Source organism: Cherax quadricarinatus, chromosome 12 (genome assembly GCF_038502225.1).
Source record: "Cherax quadricarinatus isolate ZL_2023a chromosome 12, ASM3850222v1, whole genome shotgun sequence".
Taxonomy (NCBI): domain Eukaryota; kingdom Metazoa; phylum Arthropoda; class Malacostraca; order Decapoda; family Parastacidae; genus Cherax; species Cherax quadricarinatus.
This window is the reverse complement of record NC_091303.1, coordinates 12,975,629-12,995,910: the sequence shown is the minus strand read 5'-3', so window position 1 is coordinate 12,995,910 and position 20,282 is coordinate 12,975,629. Positions and strand designations below refer to the sequence as shown.

The 20,282-nt window shown below is 39.0% G+C and overlaps 1 protein-coding gene across 1 annotated transcript in view; it reads left to right on the top strand.

Moving 5' to 3' along the window:
- LOC128686540 (lachesin) overlaps positions 1 to 16,362 on the top strand; it is a gene marked incomplete at its 5' end in the record, with an annotated part of 34,676 nt that extends 18,314 nt beyond the window's left edge. Inside the window, 3 exon segments of the mRNA XM_070084237.1 lie at positions 462 to 524; positions 3,832 to 4,092; positions 11,816 to 16,362. Coding sequence (XP_069940338.1) covers positions 462 to 524; positions 3,832 to 4,092; positions 11,816 to 11,889 — 398 coding nt within the window.
- Positions 16,363 to 20,282: the final 3,920 nt, after the last annotated feature.

Genomic DNA, 20,282 nt, shown 5'->3' with positions numbered 1-20,282 from the left:
GTTATTAAATTATTGTAAAGTTATCTAAAATATATTTAGCTGGATTAAGCTAAATTAAATTGTGCTCGTTATAGTATTAGTCAAGTTTTCTAAGATTCTTTTGGTACAAAATTATTAATTTTTAAATTAACATAATGGAAAAAATATATCTTGCTAATTGTTTAATTTTACCTATTCGGCACGATATAGAATCCAACTAAATATATTTTAGATAACTTTACAATAATTTAAAAACAATGAAATATATTTTTTTCGTTAGGTTCAGAATGATTTTTGTGAATTTATTCCATACACAAATTTTCGCTTGCCTTATTCGGCAAGAAGAGCGCCAAAATCATAAGTTTTACCTATTCAGCACGACATAAATTGTTTTCTCTACATAATATTTCGTTACCTTTACCAGCCAAAGCATATAAATAAATGTATATTTTTATCTATTAATTTCCATTTATGTCCGACAGAGACGGAGCCTCCCACACCGGCGCCCACAAACCCTCCCTCCTACTTGGACAAGCTCTTCAAAGGTGAGACTCGAATTCAGATACAATAATCATTTTAATAAATGTAAAATCCGCATAAGCAGATTTTAGTGTAGCAGTGTGTCTCATTCACTGCAAACCAGGAACTCAAGTACTACTACACACTTTAACATTAAAGTATTTGCTACTGGAGTAGGTTTTTCACGCATTGAAGTTGTCATGCACATACTGTATAAAACTGCTCACTAAACTCGCATACATATTTATTCATGGTAATAGTTAGGGTGAGCTTTATCTTAATCTTCTCGGTTTAATATTGAAACCATAAGACATTTCTTGCGACAGGGTGAAATTGACTCAATTTCTTGTTGTTAGATATTTTTGCTTCTCGTTTTCTTTAGCAAAAGGCTTCCAAGACACCCGAGGAATTAAAAACAATTAGAATCGAGGACAGATCCAATTCTTTGGATCGTGAACCCATCATCAGCATCAAGGCACTTCCCTGGAGGGATATAGTATTGGAAAACGTGTCGTGAGAGTTCAGATCGCCACGAGCACTGAAGGAATAGAAAGTTTTAAGACAAAGATACACCCTAAAAACGTTTTAGCAATAATGCTTTAAAAATGAATCGATTAGCTAAGGAGCTAATACGTTTTTATGCAAGGAGTATTACTTTAAAATGAATATTCGTGATACCAAATGGGGAAAAAAAAAAAAAAAGCTTAAAGCAAGGGTTATCGAGAGTCTAGTGATGAGTATCAAAACATATGGAAAACAAGTTTTTTTTTTTGTTTTTTTTTTTGTTTTTTTTTGAGAAAGTTTAAGAGGCACTTAAGTACCCCTGTCTTCTAATAACATGATCATCTTTCCACTATAATCTACCTTGTCCATAATTACTGTCGCATTTTGCTTTGTTTCGTAAGGTGAAGTCTTCACCTTACGAAACAAAGCAAAATGCAATAGTAATTAAGGGCGAGAGAGGGCGCCCCCCTGCAGGAGGAACAGGGACATTACTTCACAAATATCTTCAATGTCGCAACAGGTGGAGACTATTAGTAGTAGAAATATATTTTATTCATGGGCTAGTGCGTCGGTCTGGAGTTTTATGACACTGATCGCGGGTTCTATCCCTACCCGTGGTATGGTTTATTTTCAATCGTGTCATTACGATTTCGTGAGTCATTCGAGTCATCACAGGTCTATAAAATTAACCAGAGGCACCAGCACATACCAATAGCTGCAGAAACATTCCTGCGGTTGCAGTACAGCAGCTTCGATATTTTGAAGTTAATAGGATGTGTTTTCGAGGTGTAAACGAAAGCCTGGAGGGAAGAAAAAAACAAATTCAGACAACCACTTAAAGGTATCCCTTCAGGAATACCGAATAATCCAGATTATTATTATTATAATCAAAAAGAAGCGCTAAGCCACAAGGGCTATACAGCGCTGCCGAATAATCCAGAGAGACTCTCACTGACCCCACACACGTGATTTATCGTCAAGCTTTATTAAACATCCATGATGGCCGCTGCTCATACGCCAGGGACACATTGGCTATGAAGGGGAGGGAAAGGGGGGTTGTTGGAATTATAAAGTAGAGCATTCCCCATGAAGTGGGTGACTTTCCCCATGAACTGGGTGACTCCCCATGAACTGGGTGACTTTCCCCATGAACTGGGTGACATTTCCCTAATTTGGACAGTCTTTCTTCCCTCAGAACTTCAGTAGCAATCCTAACCTTCTCGGTAGGATACATCGCTGTTGAAAGTTTAAAGCCGATTGGAAGAGTCATTCTCAACTTATCAAACGGAAATCAAAATCTGGAATGGCATGTATAATATATTCCCAGCGGGAACGTGCACAAGCTAATAGTTGCATCTTTTTCTGGTTACAATACGCCAAACCTAAAAAAAAAAATTAAACGGATGAGTCGTTCTTAAATTATAAACTAAATCCTAGGAGGAAGAAAAAAATCAGGTAGTTACTATTTGATTTCCCTTCGACGATATATAATATGAACTGTTATTAAGTAATAGCAGTACTAATTTTAAATATTAATGATATCAGTTAAATACGAGTTTTTATTGTAGTAGTGAAAATAAAGGTGGCAATATTAAGAGCTGTACAGACGTAGTATTGATAGTTATGCCGGTGTCCAGTGTTAAACCATTGAAATTTTAATAGCTAATATCCAAAAATATATTGCAAATAAATATTTCACGCATTGCCAGAATTTCAGTAGTTTTAATACTACAATATTACAGAAAGTTATGAGACGTGTAGGTATAAATCAAACACATACATACGCGCACGCACGCGCACACATACAACGCGTGCAAAATTTATTATCTAATATATTTTTGGGTACCAGCTAGTAATATTTAATTTGTTTAATGGAGGTCACCAGCGGAGGCCTTTGACACTGTCCCACAGAGGGAACTAAATTTTCCTTTTTGCACTTTTTTTTTTTTTTTGGCCACCGAAGCAGTGACCCGAAAAGACACTGACCATCAGTCGTACATTGGCAGTCTAAGAAAAGCAGAGCAATCACGGTGCAACATAAATCCATCACAATACAAAATTCACACCATTCTTCAGAGTTCTTCTCGATGGCCCAAACTCATATATGGCTTCTTGGTCTTCCTAAATCCATTGAGAAAAGTGAAATTTAAATTTACATCCTGAGCAAATTGCCTAGTGTGACTATTCTGGATGCGTGAAATCTGCTTAAGAGATTTCTTCTCGTCCCGATGACTGCACAAGTTGGGATGTGGAGTGACTAGTGTTGGTTCAATGATGTCTGATGTCACTCCACTTGACTTGCTTGTGAAAATCAAAGTCCTCTTGTCACTGCCTAGGGAATTTTATAGTACTGAGTGGAGGAATAATACGTGGGTAGGAGTTTGCATTTATTACTTAGTGGGTTATGCATGTCCAAGGTCTAGGCTTCCTCGATCTGGCACTAAGATTTCAGCTTTTCATGACTGCCTCCCCAAGGCGTTCGAATGTTCTGCTCAGGCCCAGATGGTCATGTTGCTATGGCTAGCTTGGCTTGCCCTTCCATGAAAGCTGCGTTTACGGACGTACTGACCTATGTATATTGATAAATTTACTCTTTTCCACCTATATACTAAAAGGACAGACCCATCACAGAAGTAATCTTTTCTTTCAATAAGAGACACTGTACATTGATGAAGACATTAAGAAAACTCTTCGCCACGAGTGGCGAACTGAAGAAGCCACTCATGGCGAAATGCTTCCTTAATAAATGTTTTGATCAGTGCATGTATTTTTATATATATAAACTGTCGTTATCACCATACGAATTCTAATAATCATTTCTCTCTGCAGACTTTCACTACAAGACGACCAACAGCGTGGCAGGGAAGGGCCAGGGAGACAAGTTGGAGAACCAGTCTGAGCCCGGCGACGAGGATGAAGAGATCCTCAATCCCGACGACCTTGAAGAGACGGAGGACCTGGACCAGCTGGAGGGGACGCGCCAGCGGGAAGACCGGAGGAGGCTGGAGGACGATATAAGACGCGAGAGAGGGCGCCCCCTGCAGGAGGAACAGGGACATTACTTCACAAATATCTTCAATGTCGCAACAGGTGGAGACTATTAGTAGTAGAAATATATTTTATTCATGGGGAAGTGCTAATCGCGTGAAGGTCATACAGAACCTTGGAAATGAGAAGCAATCATGTTTTTTTCAAGAGTCCTCTCCACCAGCATCAAGGTTGCCCCTGAAGAAATGATGAATAATGAACGAAAGAGAACTATTTTCATGCTGAAATGACACTAGATATTATCGATGCTAGAGAGGGAAGGTGCTAGGCAGAGAGTGTGTTAGACAGGCAGCGGAGGTCATAAGAAGTCACAACTGAGCTGATAAAACAAAAAAGATTATACCAGTAGAAGATAGAAAAAAAATTGTGCATAAACTGAACAGCAACTAGATTATTTTTCAGAGACATGCAGAAATATTCACTTGATGTAAGAACATACTTTCAAAAATATCGATACTACTGCTGGAAGAATTAGCAAATGGACACAGGGGGGGTTAAATGACATCAGAGGCCTTTCATGCTCCATATACTTCGTCAGGGGCTTGGGATATGGATAACGGGAAAGTCAAAGTGAAAGAATCAGAAATCCGTAAAGAGTATAATATACTGATTATAACAGTATCAAATGAACAATAAATCATTAATATATATAATGCTAAAGTTGGGAAAGAGTAACCAATGAGCAAATGACAGACAAGACGGAAGGCGAGACGTGAGATGTGATAAAAAAAAAGTGTGAGGGGGAAAAGGGAGAGGAAGATGGTAGAGTAATGAGAGCCATTATCTGGTTAATGTGTTTGATGAGAGAGATGGTGAGAAAGGCAGCGTCACCACAATCACCACTACCACCATGACCACTGCCGTCACCATAACAGTTTAGGCAAAGCACAAATTCGTTAATGTGCAGACAAAAAGAAGAATAACTGATTGCTGCGTCCAAGGCACTTCTTAAACTTCTTTAGCAACAAATAAACAGAACCGAATATTCTGCTCTAAACGAAATCATTCAAGGGCTCACTGGGAAACAATCACAATATTTCTTTCCGGTTTTTACTAAGTTTCTTAATAAACCATAGAATGGGTTTATATTAATTCTTTAAAAAGGTTGCTACGTAACAGAGTACTTATTAAAATTTTACACTGAGTTCGCTTAATAAAGTAGTAAACAATATCAAAATACCGAATGGCTCTAGTATCGTAAGATTCACTTTGCTCGAGTCAGAAGACTCGAAACTTCAATAATAATTCACTCGTACGCAGTAGCGTATCCAGGACGTAGAGTGTGTGATGAATGGTTTGAAAAACCGACAAGTTGAAGAGTATTTACTACTCGACCACGATTCTTAACAACTTTCATAACACACTAGGTGGGATTACGAATGTTCTACAGTTCAAGGAGTTTTTGAACATAAGAAAGAAGGAACACTGCAGCAAGCCTACTGACCCATGCGAAGCAGGTCCATGTCGTCCCCCCCGGATTAGCCCAATGACCCACCTAGTCAGGTCACTTCCACTTAAGGAGCACGGCATCAGACCTAGTAGCACAAGCTAGTCAGGTCCAACTCACACCCACTCATGTATTTATCAAACCTATTTTTAAAACTACACAACGTTTTAGCCTCTAACTGTACTCGGGAGCTTGTTCCACTCATCCACAACTCTATTACCAAACCAGTGCTTTCCTATATCCTTCATGAATCTGAATTTTTCCAAATTGAAACCATTGCTGCGAGCCCTGTCTTGGCCGGAAATTTTCAGCACGCTATTTACATCCTCTTTATTTTTTCCCGTTTTCCATTTATACACCTCGATCATATCCCCCTTAATTCTACGCATTTCTGGAGAGTGCAGATTCAGGGCCCTCAGTCTGTCCTCATAGGGAAGATTTCTGATATATGGGATCAACTTTGTCATCCTCCTCTGTACGTTTTCCACTGCATATCCATTCTGTAACACGGTGACCAGAACTGTGCAGCATAATCTAAATGAGGCCTAACGAAGGATATATAGAGTTGAAGAACCTGAGGACTTCTATTATTTATACTTCTTGATATGAAGCCAAGGATTCTGTTAGCTTTATTGCGAACACTAATGCACTGTTGTCTTGGTTTTAGATTACTACTAACCAGAACTCCTAAATCCTTTTCGCAATCAGTAGTATTAAGATCTACATTATTTAGTTTATATGTGGCATGGTTATTTTCCTGTCCAGCATTTAGAACTTTACATTTGTCTATATTAAAATGCATCTGCCACTTCTCCGACCATTGCATCAGTCTATTCAAATCCTAGAGCGCTCTAGTGTCCTCATTAGCATAAATTGGACTGCCTATTTTAGTGTCATCAGCAAATTTGCTTATATCGCTATTTATTCCCTCATCTATGTCGTTTATGTAAATTGTGAACAACAACGGGCCCAACACTGACCCCTTTGGAACTCCACTTGTGACGTGCCCCCATTCTGATTTCTCCCCATTTATGCAAACTCTCTACTGCCTATTTGTCAGCCATTCCTCTACCCGGGAAAAAATTTCACCTATTCCGTGTGCCTTAAGTTTCCTCAGTAGCTTCTGGTGTGGAACTCTATCGAAAGCCTTAATGAAGTCCATATACACAATATATTCATTACCATGATCTACCTCCTCAAACACCTTGGTGAAAAAAATTAGTAAATTCATAAGACAGGAACACCCCTTTGTAAAACCGTGTTGAGATTTATTAATCAATTTATGCCTACCAAGATGGCTACGAATTGCTTCGGCAATTATTGATTCCATGAATTTTCCCACTATGGATGTAAGGCTTATTTGTCTATAGTTCGAAGCTAAGGACCTGTCACATGCCTTGTAAATAGGTATTACATTTGCCATTTTCCACTTATCAGGCGCTATGACAGTTAGTAGTGACATGTTGAAAATATTAGCCAAAGGTATGCTAAGTTCCTCTTTACATTCCTTTAACACTCTCGCAAACAGTTTATCAGGGCCTGTCTCCCATGACTTTCTCGCCGTCCTCTTTGAACTAATACCGCTTAAACCCGCTCCTGGCAGAGCTAGAGACATTCACCAGTGTCTCCAATACAGCAACACTCTTCATCCGAGAGGCTTCTGTCTGATACCGTTCCAGGTGCTGGAGGGTTACTAGGGAACCTCATGTGGGACCAGAAGGCTAATCCAGGAATTTAGGTGCTTTACTCGCAAAGATGAGGGTGAACGTCTGTCTGGACCGTCAATAGACGGTCCAGACAGACGTCACCTTGGATTGAGTGGGAATGGTGACTAAACGTCAGCCGGGTACTAAACAGCTGTACCAGTAGTTTAGATCACCGAGACATCCTATATATTCACACAGCTAAATAAATTAAGGCCAGATAATATTATAAAGTACAATATCTCCATTTTAGCTACTAATGGAGATAGAGATAACATAAGTGAAAACGCCAGTAAAACACACACACACACATTTGACCGTGTAGGTCTACCAACGAGGGGCGTAACACTGATAAAGTTATTAGTAAAAATAATCGACAAATTAATAATGAGTTCCTTCATGTTAACAGGATCACAAACTGGCAACCAATATATATATATATATATATATATATATATATATATATATATATATATATATATATATATATATATATATATATATATATATATATGTTTTGAATCTTCAGTTCAAAGTTTAATAAATTATTTTATTCCGCATTACTGATTCGTAATCATCCTGGTAAATAACCATAAAAAAAATTTACGTACTTTATAAAATTCTGACAAACGGGATAACTTTTTACAGACCTGTTAATTATGCAAAAACTTTCAACGGATAAAATTGGCACTGTATAGCTGGCACTGTATAACTTCAACGGGCTTAACGTTTCCCCAGGAATGTAATAATAATTAAAGGGTATATAATGTATGTTCATAATGTTTACTCTCATACGTGAAGGACACTAACAACCGTGGCACAAGGTACGGGGTCAGGAGGGTCGATCCTAGCAGGGAAGATTAAAAGTAAAAGGGGGAAAGGGGGGGATCCCCTTTTAATGTTCACATTATATAACGGTTACTTTCCTGCTGATGTTGCTGCTACATACATCATGGTTCTTGTTATCGTCAAACAGAGACTACTAGTTGCCTGGCTGGTATTATCAGGTTGATTTCGTCTTGTCTAGCACATACCAGCGTCATTAGATATATTTTGAATGTTATGACTCCGCGGGAAGGAGTGTAATTGTGAAGGAACATTATATCTGGACCATCGTGAACGCCATACGAAGCAACATGACTTGTATATAAGGATTGATGGCAGAGGAATTTCAAGTACCATGTTAGTGACACACTGCCCACACATGCTTTTATGCATGTATGTAGGAAATGTGTACGTGTGTATACACGTATATATTATGAATTATACATTTAAGAGAAACCTACATTACTAAATACTAAGAAACATTGAAAATGGTCTCATCGCAGCAGTTTAAAAATCACTGGTCTAAAATTTCTTAACAGTTTTGTGCCTCGTAGAAAAAAAAAGGTATTTCACCGTTTCTTTTTTTATATAACAATGGAACAGGTAAAGAAAATTGTATTTATTTTTTCAATACTTTTGCACTGAGACTATAGAGAACTATACATGGTTTAAGTAATTACGCACCGAGTTTGAAGAACCTTTAACCTCTTTTTCCTAGGTCAAAAGATAACAACCGGCCCGAGTCCGTCTTCATAACTTTGGAATTTTTAGCATCATTTCCTCCTTCAGTGACCCAGAATTAGTAGAGAATGACTAAGTTATTTCCAAAGAATTTTTTCTTTTGCTGTAGACCAGCGAGTTTCCATTCACTCTGATTATAGCAAATGTATTGTAGTCCGCGCACCTCATACAAAGTTATTAAGTTTGACATTGGCTGAGGTGTGTACCATCGTCGTCCTCTATACAAGTCCATGAAAGATAGTTATAGTTGGTATGGCCAATTTTTTACTTCGTGCTGGCGGGTAAAGACAAATACAGTGTAATACGATATTTTTGGCAACGTTTCGCCCACACAGTGGGCATTATCAAGTCACAAACAGATTTGCTTTATGTTGAAGAGACTTTAAACCCGACAAGCTAATAAAAAAAGTTATTATATTATGGTTGAAAGCAAACCTTTATTGATACTTTTCACTTGGAGGTTGAGGTTTTAAAAGTTTATAGAGAGAATTGTCATTTTTCACACCACGCTGCTTTTTTTTTTTTTTCAAATAAATGCCTTCATTGTTTATAGAAGATGGTAAGTGCTGAACGAAAACTATCAGAAAAGTTCACCTAGAATGTCGTATGAGTCGACCACTAATTTTATGTGCACTTTACAAAATTGTTTTGGGTTTCAAATTTCTAAACTTTACACGCAGGTATTTCATTCCTGCAAATAAATTGCTTAATTGTCCAGCGCAGAATGAAAATGTTGATGTCGTACGCCAAAAACTAATCAGAGAGCTTCACTTTTAAAGTTTACCCCCAGTTAATTAAGAGAGCTTGCCGGCCCAGTAGCGTTTCTGTATAGTTTTCAGGCGCGGCGTAATGTCCACTCCATATTCTTCTCCCAAAACACTAATTTATCATTTTTCTGTCTCCTATCTTGACTCGAAATATTTTCTAACACTGTGATGGCCGACTTCATTTGATCTAACATTTAATTTAGGATTGCCTATTAGACAGTGCTTATTTTTACACACATGAAGCTCTAAACTCGTGTGGGTTATTCAGAGCACGTAGTAGTGGGGGCAAGTTACCTGCTGCACTCAACTAGGTTTGCAAACATACAAGTGAAGCACTCCATCCTTCTTGCTCTCGTCCTGATCCTCTGTTATAGCGGGTCCTGGGTCCTGGCTCACTAGTTTACTTTTGCTTTCCTTGCCCCGGCGCAGTATACTTCAGTTTACTCCCGTGGTTCAGAAGCTCCGAAAGTGGGTCTCCTATCTTTATGCCCAGTACAAGGATGTCAAGGTATGTTGGTGCCCAGGCTGTTACATCAAGCACACTCTCAGGCAGACGTTTACCTCACAGTTTGTCTTAGAAAAGTGAAAGACTCGGTGGACCCTACAGAGGACCAAAAATTTTAGGGATTGACTGAACGTTTCTCTTTCCTCTTGTTGAAAAAAAAATCACCATGATGTAATTTTCTGTAACTCAAATGTAGGAGTCACACATTTCATCCAATGTCACATGCTTGCTGGTGATCCTGCCCATGTCTGTGTGAGACTTGTGGCGTGCTACTGGTTAACTGGCCTTAAAACCTTTCGCTTCTCAAGGGTTAAGACTGCACGTTGCGTGTTCACTGCCAGTCAAGAATATTTTTTATCCTTGAAATGGGATACGTAAATGTCCACGGTTTCGGCCTTTTCGGTTCAGTTCGTTGTTCGTAATTACCAATGTACGTGTTGGGTTAAGGAAAATTAAAGGGTGTTCATATAAAATTGTTATTCTTCTTTGATAAAGAATTTTTTAGACCCTTGTGATTGAACCTATTTACAGAGTTCTTGCTTGTATCAATGAATTTTGCTTACGGGCTTACCTTTATCTTTTCAGAGTAAATGTGTACCCATATCCAACACATAACCAAAAAAGTATCCAAAACGGTTGGGATCCTCTCCAAGATACGATACTACGTGCCGCAAACTGCCCTTCTCATACTATACCATTCACTTATATATCCATACCTCACCTATGCTATCTATGCTTGGGGTTCAACTGCAGCAACACACAAAGCCAATAATAACCCAACAAAAAGCCGCAGTAAGAATAATCACTAAATCCCATCCCTGGCAACACCCCCCCCCCCCACTCTTCATAGATCTAAACTTACTCCCTGTTCAGTACATCCACACTTACTACTGTGCAATCTACATCTACAGGACCTTAAATTCCAATATTAACCTTGACCTAAAATGCTTTCTTGATAGTTGTGACAGAACCCACAGGCACAACACCAGACACAAATATCTCTAACATTCCCCGTATCCGACTAAACCTTTACAAAAATTCAATGTATGTCAAAGCCCCTAAAATCTGGAACACCCTACCTGAAAATTCCAAAACAGCAGACACATTCATCACCTTCAAAACTACCATCAGAAAACATCTTATCTCCCTGATACACCCTGTCAACTAATAATACGAATACCACCTGGTGGTTCACACTTACACTCACTCACCCATTTGACCATAAACAGAAATATCAATCTCAATCTCAAAATAATGAATCTTAACTAGTCATAAGTTGGCCTGTGATACTCCAATACTGAAACTATGTATAGTGCCAAAACAAAAGCATTCACATTGCTAAACTCACAACTAGTATTTAGTCACTTAGCCATAATACCAACTTATCTCATAATTCTGTAACATTTTAAACCTAAGATTTAATATAAGTCTGCCCGAAATGCGTAGCCATGCTAGGCGTTCTAGTGGTACACTCTGTAATTATTATTTTACTACATGTAAACCACACAATAACCAAATTCTGTAAACTCAGCATTGTAATACTTATAGAGAATAAAGTTTGAATTTGAATTTGAATAATAAGGAATCAGTGTGCTTAATGACCATTTAATCACAGTCTTCTGAGAACTTCAAAGTTTTTTTTCCCCCTCTCTCGCCCCATCAGAACTTCTATCTTCCTCCTCCCTATCCCGTCCCCTTTCCATTTTCCAAAAAAAAAAAAAAAATATATACATTAGTGTTCCTGAAAATCTAAAATTATTCGTTTTCTATGTTGCAGGTGTGGAGGCGTGGATACCTGTGCAGTTGGTGGTGCTGGGAGTCGCAACTCTCCTCTACAACTTCCTCTTGTGATGAACATGACGTGCCATGCTTAAATCGATTCTCCCAATTGTGAATAACCTTAGCTAGAGTTTCCACAACGTGAACTTGCTTTTTATCGCTCTCTCATCGTTATCTTTTTTGAGAGAGAGAGAGAGAGAGAGAGAGAATGAGAATTTAATAGACAGATCTGTCTCTGGTGTGCTATAAGTGTGACTCGTAGACGAATGTTTATTTTATCCTGATTTTTTAAAATACATTTAATCCGGATTTTTTAAAACTGTTTCGACATTTTTTTCCTTTCGTGCTACATCGCCAGATGATGCAAATTAAGACTATTTATTTGACTTTTTATGTAAATAGACGTTGACCCCCCCCCCCCCCCCGCATAAAATTCAACTGTTCAGAGCAATATTCTTCTCTCTTGGTTTCGAAAAGCATAATTTAAGCATTTATCTCCGGGACATCAACGACATATCAAAATAGCTCAAACTGAAGTCTACGTCAGTTCAAAACTTGATCTACACTTCAATATCTTTACTCAAATTCGCTATACGCCACGATTAGTAAGAAGTAAGTTTATTCAGGTATAGGTACACAAATTCAGTTGCATAAATTATCATACACAGCAGCACATGTGTAGATTACCTAGTATAACCCAAAAAAAAAAGTCATTGTGAAACAATTTCATCATTCTCAACTCGCCTAAAGACGGTCTTTTCCAAATTAGCTAAAAACTTTGCCGGTCTTGAGATGCACTGTAAAATCCCCCAACAAAAGCCAGTCTTTTTAAAGACTCTGAGAAAGTTACTCTCAAAACATTTATCAAATTATTTCTATTAATTTTTGAAAAGGCTGGATTAGCAAGCTAGCGGAACGACTCAGTCATGTACGCGACTAAGAGTTCCAGTGACAGGTTGTCACAAGACAGAACCGCATCAGGAGGCATTTATCCTGTTTCCAGGGTCCCCTTACCTACATTCTAAACGATGAAACAAATACTCTGCGTATTACGCTCATGAGAAAGCTCTGACCAAACAACACTAGACAGAAACCCCACTAAACGACACCCGACAGAAACCCCACTAAACGACACCCGACAGAAACCCCACTAAACTTAAGATACACTCAGTAACGCACACTTTACACACACAAAAAGAAAACACACAGGCCAAGTATCTATCGACAAGTGCCTTCGACAACTAGTAACTATTACTATCGTAAAGAGACAGACGTTAAAAAAAATATTCTTATAAAAATTCCTTGCCAAATAACGTCCTCGCAAGAGCACAGGAGACACCCAACGAGACAATAAAGGGCCCCCATTCAACACGAGGAGCGTAATATTCAAGAAAATGCGCAGGAAAGTAAGCGACAAAACATTTAATAATACACAAACATTCCAAGCAAATACTATTAACCAATTTCCCCACTTAACAAGAGACAGGCACTCGACAACACCCCTGTCCAGTTATATACAGTCCAACCAGACCCACTGCAGAGAAGAGCCAATCCAACCAGTCAATCTCATCCACGAATAACACTCGAAAGCACAGATCTTTTGATCATATGCCCTGATCTGTACCCAAATCAATCCCAGTACCCAATTCACTACCAATTTCCCACGAGAGATTGAACATAACTACTGACCACATTTAAGGAAATGATCATTAATAATTCACTGAAGGGGCACCTCTAAGGAAAATGTTTCGGTCCATGGACTTTGATCACGTTACGTACTGTACATGTATTTGAAGTGATCAAGGTCCAAGGATCGAAATATTTTCGATAAAGGTGACTTAGGTGAATGCATTAGTGTCAGTGTTCGTCAGGCTGTTGCCTTATTACTGACCACCTTATTGGTGAAGCAACGACCTCACCAGAGATGAGCTTACGTACCGCTGCAAAAACATGATACTTTCCATCCACGAAATCTTTTTCACATACACACTAGTAGCGAATTCCTGAATTTATTTAAAGAGTTCAGTACTTTACGAAGACGATGAATGAAAGTATTCGTTATGGGGTTGACAAATGTTGCAGGTGTGTGTGTGGGGATGGGGGGGAGGTAGGGGTTGGTATGTGACTGTGACAGTGTTCTATTTCCCTGTGTGTGTGTGTGTGTGTGTGTGTCCACATATGTATGTGCGTGCGTACCACTTCTGGCATTGGTCACTTAATCTGAATTAATGTAAATATATATATATATATACAATATATTTAGCCACAAAAAAGGCGGAAAAAAACAAAAAAATAATCCCTAATCAATCACATCTTTTGACTAACCAATTTACCGTATGTACTGTGTAGATACAGCTGCGGAGATGTCAACTTGACAGTCTCACATTGTATATATACATTAGTAGTAGTAGTAACGTTATATGTACAGAGTTTTATCAAGTTTCTCCAGCAAGCTGAAATACAGCAGCAGCTTGGCAAGGATTCGCATCTTCCATCAGGGGCTCCGAAACGTCTTTCAGAATTGAACAGTGGTTTAGAACCTCCTGAAGGTTTTCGTGACGTAAAAGAGACTCCCAGTAACAAGTAGGTTGGTCTCGATAGCGTCAAAAAGAAACATTTAATTACTTTTAACAAATCTATATTTCGAGAGGGATCCACATGTTTCACACCTTCCTCAGTACCTGGGGTATCCCTGGTGAGGGTTTCGGGGATAAACGTCTAAAAGGAATTATTCGTGAGGAGGTTTTGTATATAAGAGGGATCGAAATGCCATCATTCTGTTACCGCAAATCGGGATTCAGTTACTACGTATTTGTGGTTTACGCATTCTTAAGACTAATTTGGCCATATCGTACATATTCTTAACGCTTATCGCTTTACTCACCTAGTTGAAAACAGTGTGTGTGGGGGGGGGAAGCAAAAAAAATTTATCAGCAAGATATATATTCATCAGTGAAATAGAAACTGTGGGCGTTGCGTACGTGAAACTATGTACGTGTCCGTGCGTATTGTTTTCCTACATATACTATCGTGTTATTTAGACAGTGAAGTGTGTACATAACATGTGCACGCTGGCTTATAACATGTGCACGATTCTTCCATACAATGCAGCCTGAAAGTTAACAGATTAGCGGTGAAATATTAAAGTAAAAACCTTTTAAATCATAACTATTTATCATTTAGTTGGTGTCTCGTGCGATAACATGGCTACGATAGCTATAATACGCTTGACTGCGATCTAACAGAGGTCTTAAAAAAGTGTAGAGACGAAAGAATAAAAAGTGTAATAGTAACATTTTTGAATGATTTGCATATTGCAATAACAGCTTATCTTCGCCAGCGTGTAAAGAAAAAAAATTTGACGCCTGTTTCGAGCCAGCCATGCGCATCCTGACTGAACAGAACTCCAAACAAGTAGGATATAAACAATTCCCAACACTCCTGCTTCTGTGCTGGTGCTGCTACTGAACCACACATCGCTCGTGAAAGGACCGATTCCAGCATCACCTCAACACCTGTGGTATGCCAATTCACCCTTCCAGTCTCCAGCGTACATTGGGAATTATTATTACAATCAAGGGGGAAGCGCTAAACCCGGAGGATTATACAGCGCCTGGGGGGGGATGTGGAAGGCATTCAGGCTTAATTTGGGGAACTGGAGCACAGATCCAATTCCCTAAATCAAGAGCCCCTCACCAACATCAAGGAACCTTCCTTGAGGGGCGTACATTGGGAAGAGAAACTGCAGAGAATTCGTTCTCTGAGGTAATATGATGGACCTGCCGAGGTGGCGGGCCGAGATGCGGCTGTCGTTGATATAATGATCCACATTATCATATCGAGTGTTTTAAGGTTGCTGTGTGCGTGTAGCTATAATTATCCCATTTGTAATTACCCATTCACGTTTGCGGGTGAAGAGCCTTCTAGCTCTCGGACTCGCGTATTAAGTGTGTGTGTGTGTGTGTGTGTGTGTGTGTGTGTGTGTGTGTGTGTGTGTGTCCAAGAAATACACGATTTGCAAAGTAAGTATATGTTTGCACGCGATGTTTCGCTCTAAGTAGAGCCTCTGCACGGAACGATACGTTCTGTGTATGTAAAGGCTTTCTGCGCAGCCTCTCTTGGCTATAGCTGTGAGCGAGATTGTGTTTACGTGAGCGTATTAGTGAGCGCATGGATGCCTGTGCACATAAAAATAAGTGTGTGAGTGTGTGTGTGTCAATACGACTCTGGTCATCACAACTTTGGTGACCTCAAATGGCAATATTTATCTTGTATAAACAAACTAGGAACAAAGCAGAAATATTTAATTTTGTTCCATCTTATACATACCTGCTTGTATAATACAAGAATCATACAACATATATCCATATTATCACATGGATTCTTAGCGAGTTTTTGTATGAAATACAGGATATTCTAATAGATTAATGTATATTTTTCTTTCCAAAAATAGGTATCTGTCTGTTTAAAACTTTCACTGAAGGAGATTCTGTGTTGATGATCTGTGTTACGAGTGAACAATTTTTTGAATAAACATTGACGAAATTTATTTCATATTCATATCCTGGCCAAAACATTGATGTAATTTATTATGCACAACCTGGGCAAAATGTCGAAATTGGTGAATGTAATTGATATGACAATAAAACCAAAAATAAGTCATACTTGTCTACATCTGTTAATCTAAAGAATTGAAGCTACCCTTCCCTTCCATGGATCAAACCTGATTACTTCCCATTCCACAGGCACTGTGATATCTTAAGAGTGTAGCGCTTTCCAGAGGAAGGAACACTGCAGCAGGCCTACTGGCCCATGCGAGGCAGGTTCAATTCTCCCATCAGCTTAAGCCAATGCCTTAACCTAGTCAGGTCAGGTCACATTCACTTAAGGAAGGAGCACGGCATCTGACCTAGTAGCACAAGCTAGTCAGGTCTGACTCACACCCACCCATGTATTTATCTAAAAAAAAAAAACTCCGTACAAAGGATTCAAGGTACTGGATTAGAGACTAAGGGAGTCAGGATAAGGGACTCGTGGTTTCTAAATGCGGTATTAAGAGGTGTAGGAATATGTGATACACCTGTGATCTGTTTCAGGAATTTTCCTCAAGGGAGGGTGAATTGATGGCTGTGAAAAGGCTCTTCATCCAAGGCATTCGAGCTACCCTCTTTTCTGAATAAAGCCTGTATACCAAGCAGGTTCCTATATCAAGTAGGACCATACTAAGTAGGTTCAACAGACACTTTACCAGTCCCACTCCAAAATACATAACAGCAAAGAATATAACTGAGTAACACTCCAGGAGGCCTACCGAGCCAGACCCATGTCCAGTGCTTTGACTCTGGTGAAGGCTCTTGGCCCAAATAATTAAGGGCTTCTCCATAAATAAAATGGAGCTCATGAAAATTATTATAAGTTTTAGTTTTAGTGTTAGTGAGGTTCTCTTAACTAAGAAATGTTATCCCACATTAACCTGAATGTGAGTGTAAATGTTCACACGGTTTAGAAGAATTATTTAACATTATATTGCTAAGAATTCAAAACTTTGACGAGTCCGACATAGATAATTATTATAATAAAATAGAAGCGCTAGACCTACAAGGTCATACAGCACAAATTTTATCTAACAAACCTTAAATGGCAGAAAGATACAAAAACAAGTTGTCTCACATCAAAAAATTAGATATATCAGGTCATTTTACAAACTAGAAAAAACATTTGTTTCAGAAAGAATCAACATTGTTTTTAACAGCTTGTCAATGTACAAACAAGAAAAATTTCCGAGAAATTAAAAAGATAAAAAGTAATAGAGTAAAAATTAAAACATATATTTCCGATTCTTGCTATCACGAAAGTGATGTGACGTCCATTTTCCCCCACACGAAGCGAAGCTCCAGAAGAAACAAGGGAAAGTTTGCTTATCCTTAAGACAGTGACAATAAAGAGAGTGGTGGAACATTTACAGAGAAGCTGGTGTTTGTGCTGATGGCTTACCCCCCCCCCCCACCTCCGTCCGTGGGGTGGGAGTGTACTTACCTATTTGTACTTACCTGTTTGTAGTTGTTGGGGTTTATTCACAGCTTCTGCCCCCCCCCCATTCTTCGCTTGTCGCTACTAGATCTACACTCTCCCTGCTTCATGGTTGCAGGGGTCGGTTCATAGCTCCTGGCCCCGCCTATTCACTGGTCGCTATGAGGTCCACTCCACTCTTATCTCTTCTTAAAGCTATGTATGGATCCTGGCTCTACAACTACTAAATCATTCCGCTTTCTGACTACGCTAAGACAAAAGAAATACGACCCTGTGACTTATCTGTGTTTTCAACTTCCAGCTGTGTCCTTGTGGTCCTGTTTCCCGCCTCTCAAACCATCAGTCCCTGTCCACCCTTTTAATTCCTCTTGGTATTTTGAATGTTATTAAATCACCCCGAGTCCATTTCTCTATTGTGTGTGTGTGTGTGTGTGTGTGTGTGTGTGCGCGTTTTCTTGCCCCTCTAACCAATCTTTCACTACTTACGTGTAATAATCGTATAGATTTGAACGCTGTTTGGTCTTGCCTGGTTACCGCGCTGCCAGAGGAGCCACTTATTTTTTTAATTGCCTTGGTCGGAGATTATATATATATATATATATATATATATATATATATATATATATATATATATATATATATATATATATATTGGGTTCATGTAACCTACCCTAACCTAAAGTCAAAATTAAATAAAAACTCGCCAATGGAAAACGTCCAGAAATTAACACTGGATAATGAACATGAAAACGAGAGTGAAGACAAGATTGAGGAATAAGAAGGGAACCATTAGAAGGAAAATTATAAAAAGAATGTAGACAAAATGGAGAGAAAGAAATGTAAAACGAAGTGATTTTAGTGTTAGGAAGAGAACGGACAGGAGAGACTGACAAATAAATCATTAATAATTAGGTGTTCCAGCGATGTTTGTACATACTACACACACAGCCGTAGCTCCTGGAGAGGCCAGGAGCTGTGACTCGACTCCTGCAGCTACAAATAGGTAATTATATATATATACAATATATATACAATATATATATATAAATATATATATATTATATATATATATATATATATATATATATATATATATATATATATATATATATATATATATATATATATATATATAATTTATTTATTATCACACCGGCCGATTCCCACCAAGGCAGGGTGGCCCGAAAAAGAAAAACTTTCACCATCATTCACTCCATCACTGTCTTGCCAGAAGGGTGCTTTACACTACAGTTTTTAAACTGCAACATTAACACCCCTCCTTCAGAGTGCAGGCACTGTACTTCCCATCTCCAGGACTCAAGTCCGGCCTGCCGGTTTCCCTGAATCCCTTCATAAATGTTACTTTGCTCACACTCCAACAGCACGTCAAGTATTAAAAACCATTTGTCTCCATTCACTCCTATCAAACACGCTCACGCATGCCTGCTGGAAGTCCAAGCCCCTCGCACACAAAACCTCCTTTACCCCCTCCCTCCAACCCTTCCTAGGCCGACCCCTACCCCGCCTTCCTTCCACTACAGACTGATACACTCTTGAAGTCATTCTGTTTCGCTCCATTCTCTCTACATGTCCGAACCACCTCAACAACCCTTCCTCAGCCCTCTGGACAACAGTTTTGGTAATCCCGCACCTCCTCCTAACTTCCAAACTACGAATTCTCTGCATTATATTCACACCACACATTGCCCTCAGACATGACATCTCCACTGCCTCCAGCCTTCTCCTCGCTGCAACATTCATCACCCACGCTTCACACCCATATAAGAGCGTTGGTAAAACTATACTCTCATACATTCCCCTCTTTGCCTCCAAGGACAAAGTTCTTTGTCTCCACAGACTCCTAAGTGCACCACTCACTCTTTTTCCCTCATCAATTCTATGATTCACCTCATCTTTCATAGACCCATCCGCTGACACGTCCACTCCCAAATATCTGAATACGTTCACCTCCTCCATACTCTCTCCCTCCAATCTGATATTCAATCTTTCATCACCTAATCTTTTTGTTATCCTCATAACCTTACTCTTTCCTGTATTCACCTTTAATTTTCTTCTTTTGCACACCCTACCAAATTCATCCACCAATCTCTGCAACTTCTCTTCAGAATCTCCCAAGAGCACAGTGTCATCAGCAAAGAGCAGCTGTGACAACTCCCACTTTGTGTGTGATTCTTTATCTTTTAACTCCACGCCTCTTGCCAAGACCCTCGCATTTACTTCTCTTACAACCCCATCTATAAATATATTAAACAACCACGGTGACATCACACATCCTTGTCTAAGGCCTACTTTTACTGGGAAAAAATTTCCCTCTTTCCTACATACTCTAACTTGTAGGAAAGAGGGAAATTTTTTCCCAGTAAAAGTAGGCCTTAGACAAGGATGTGTGATGTCACCGTGGTTGTATATATATA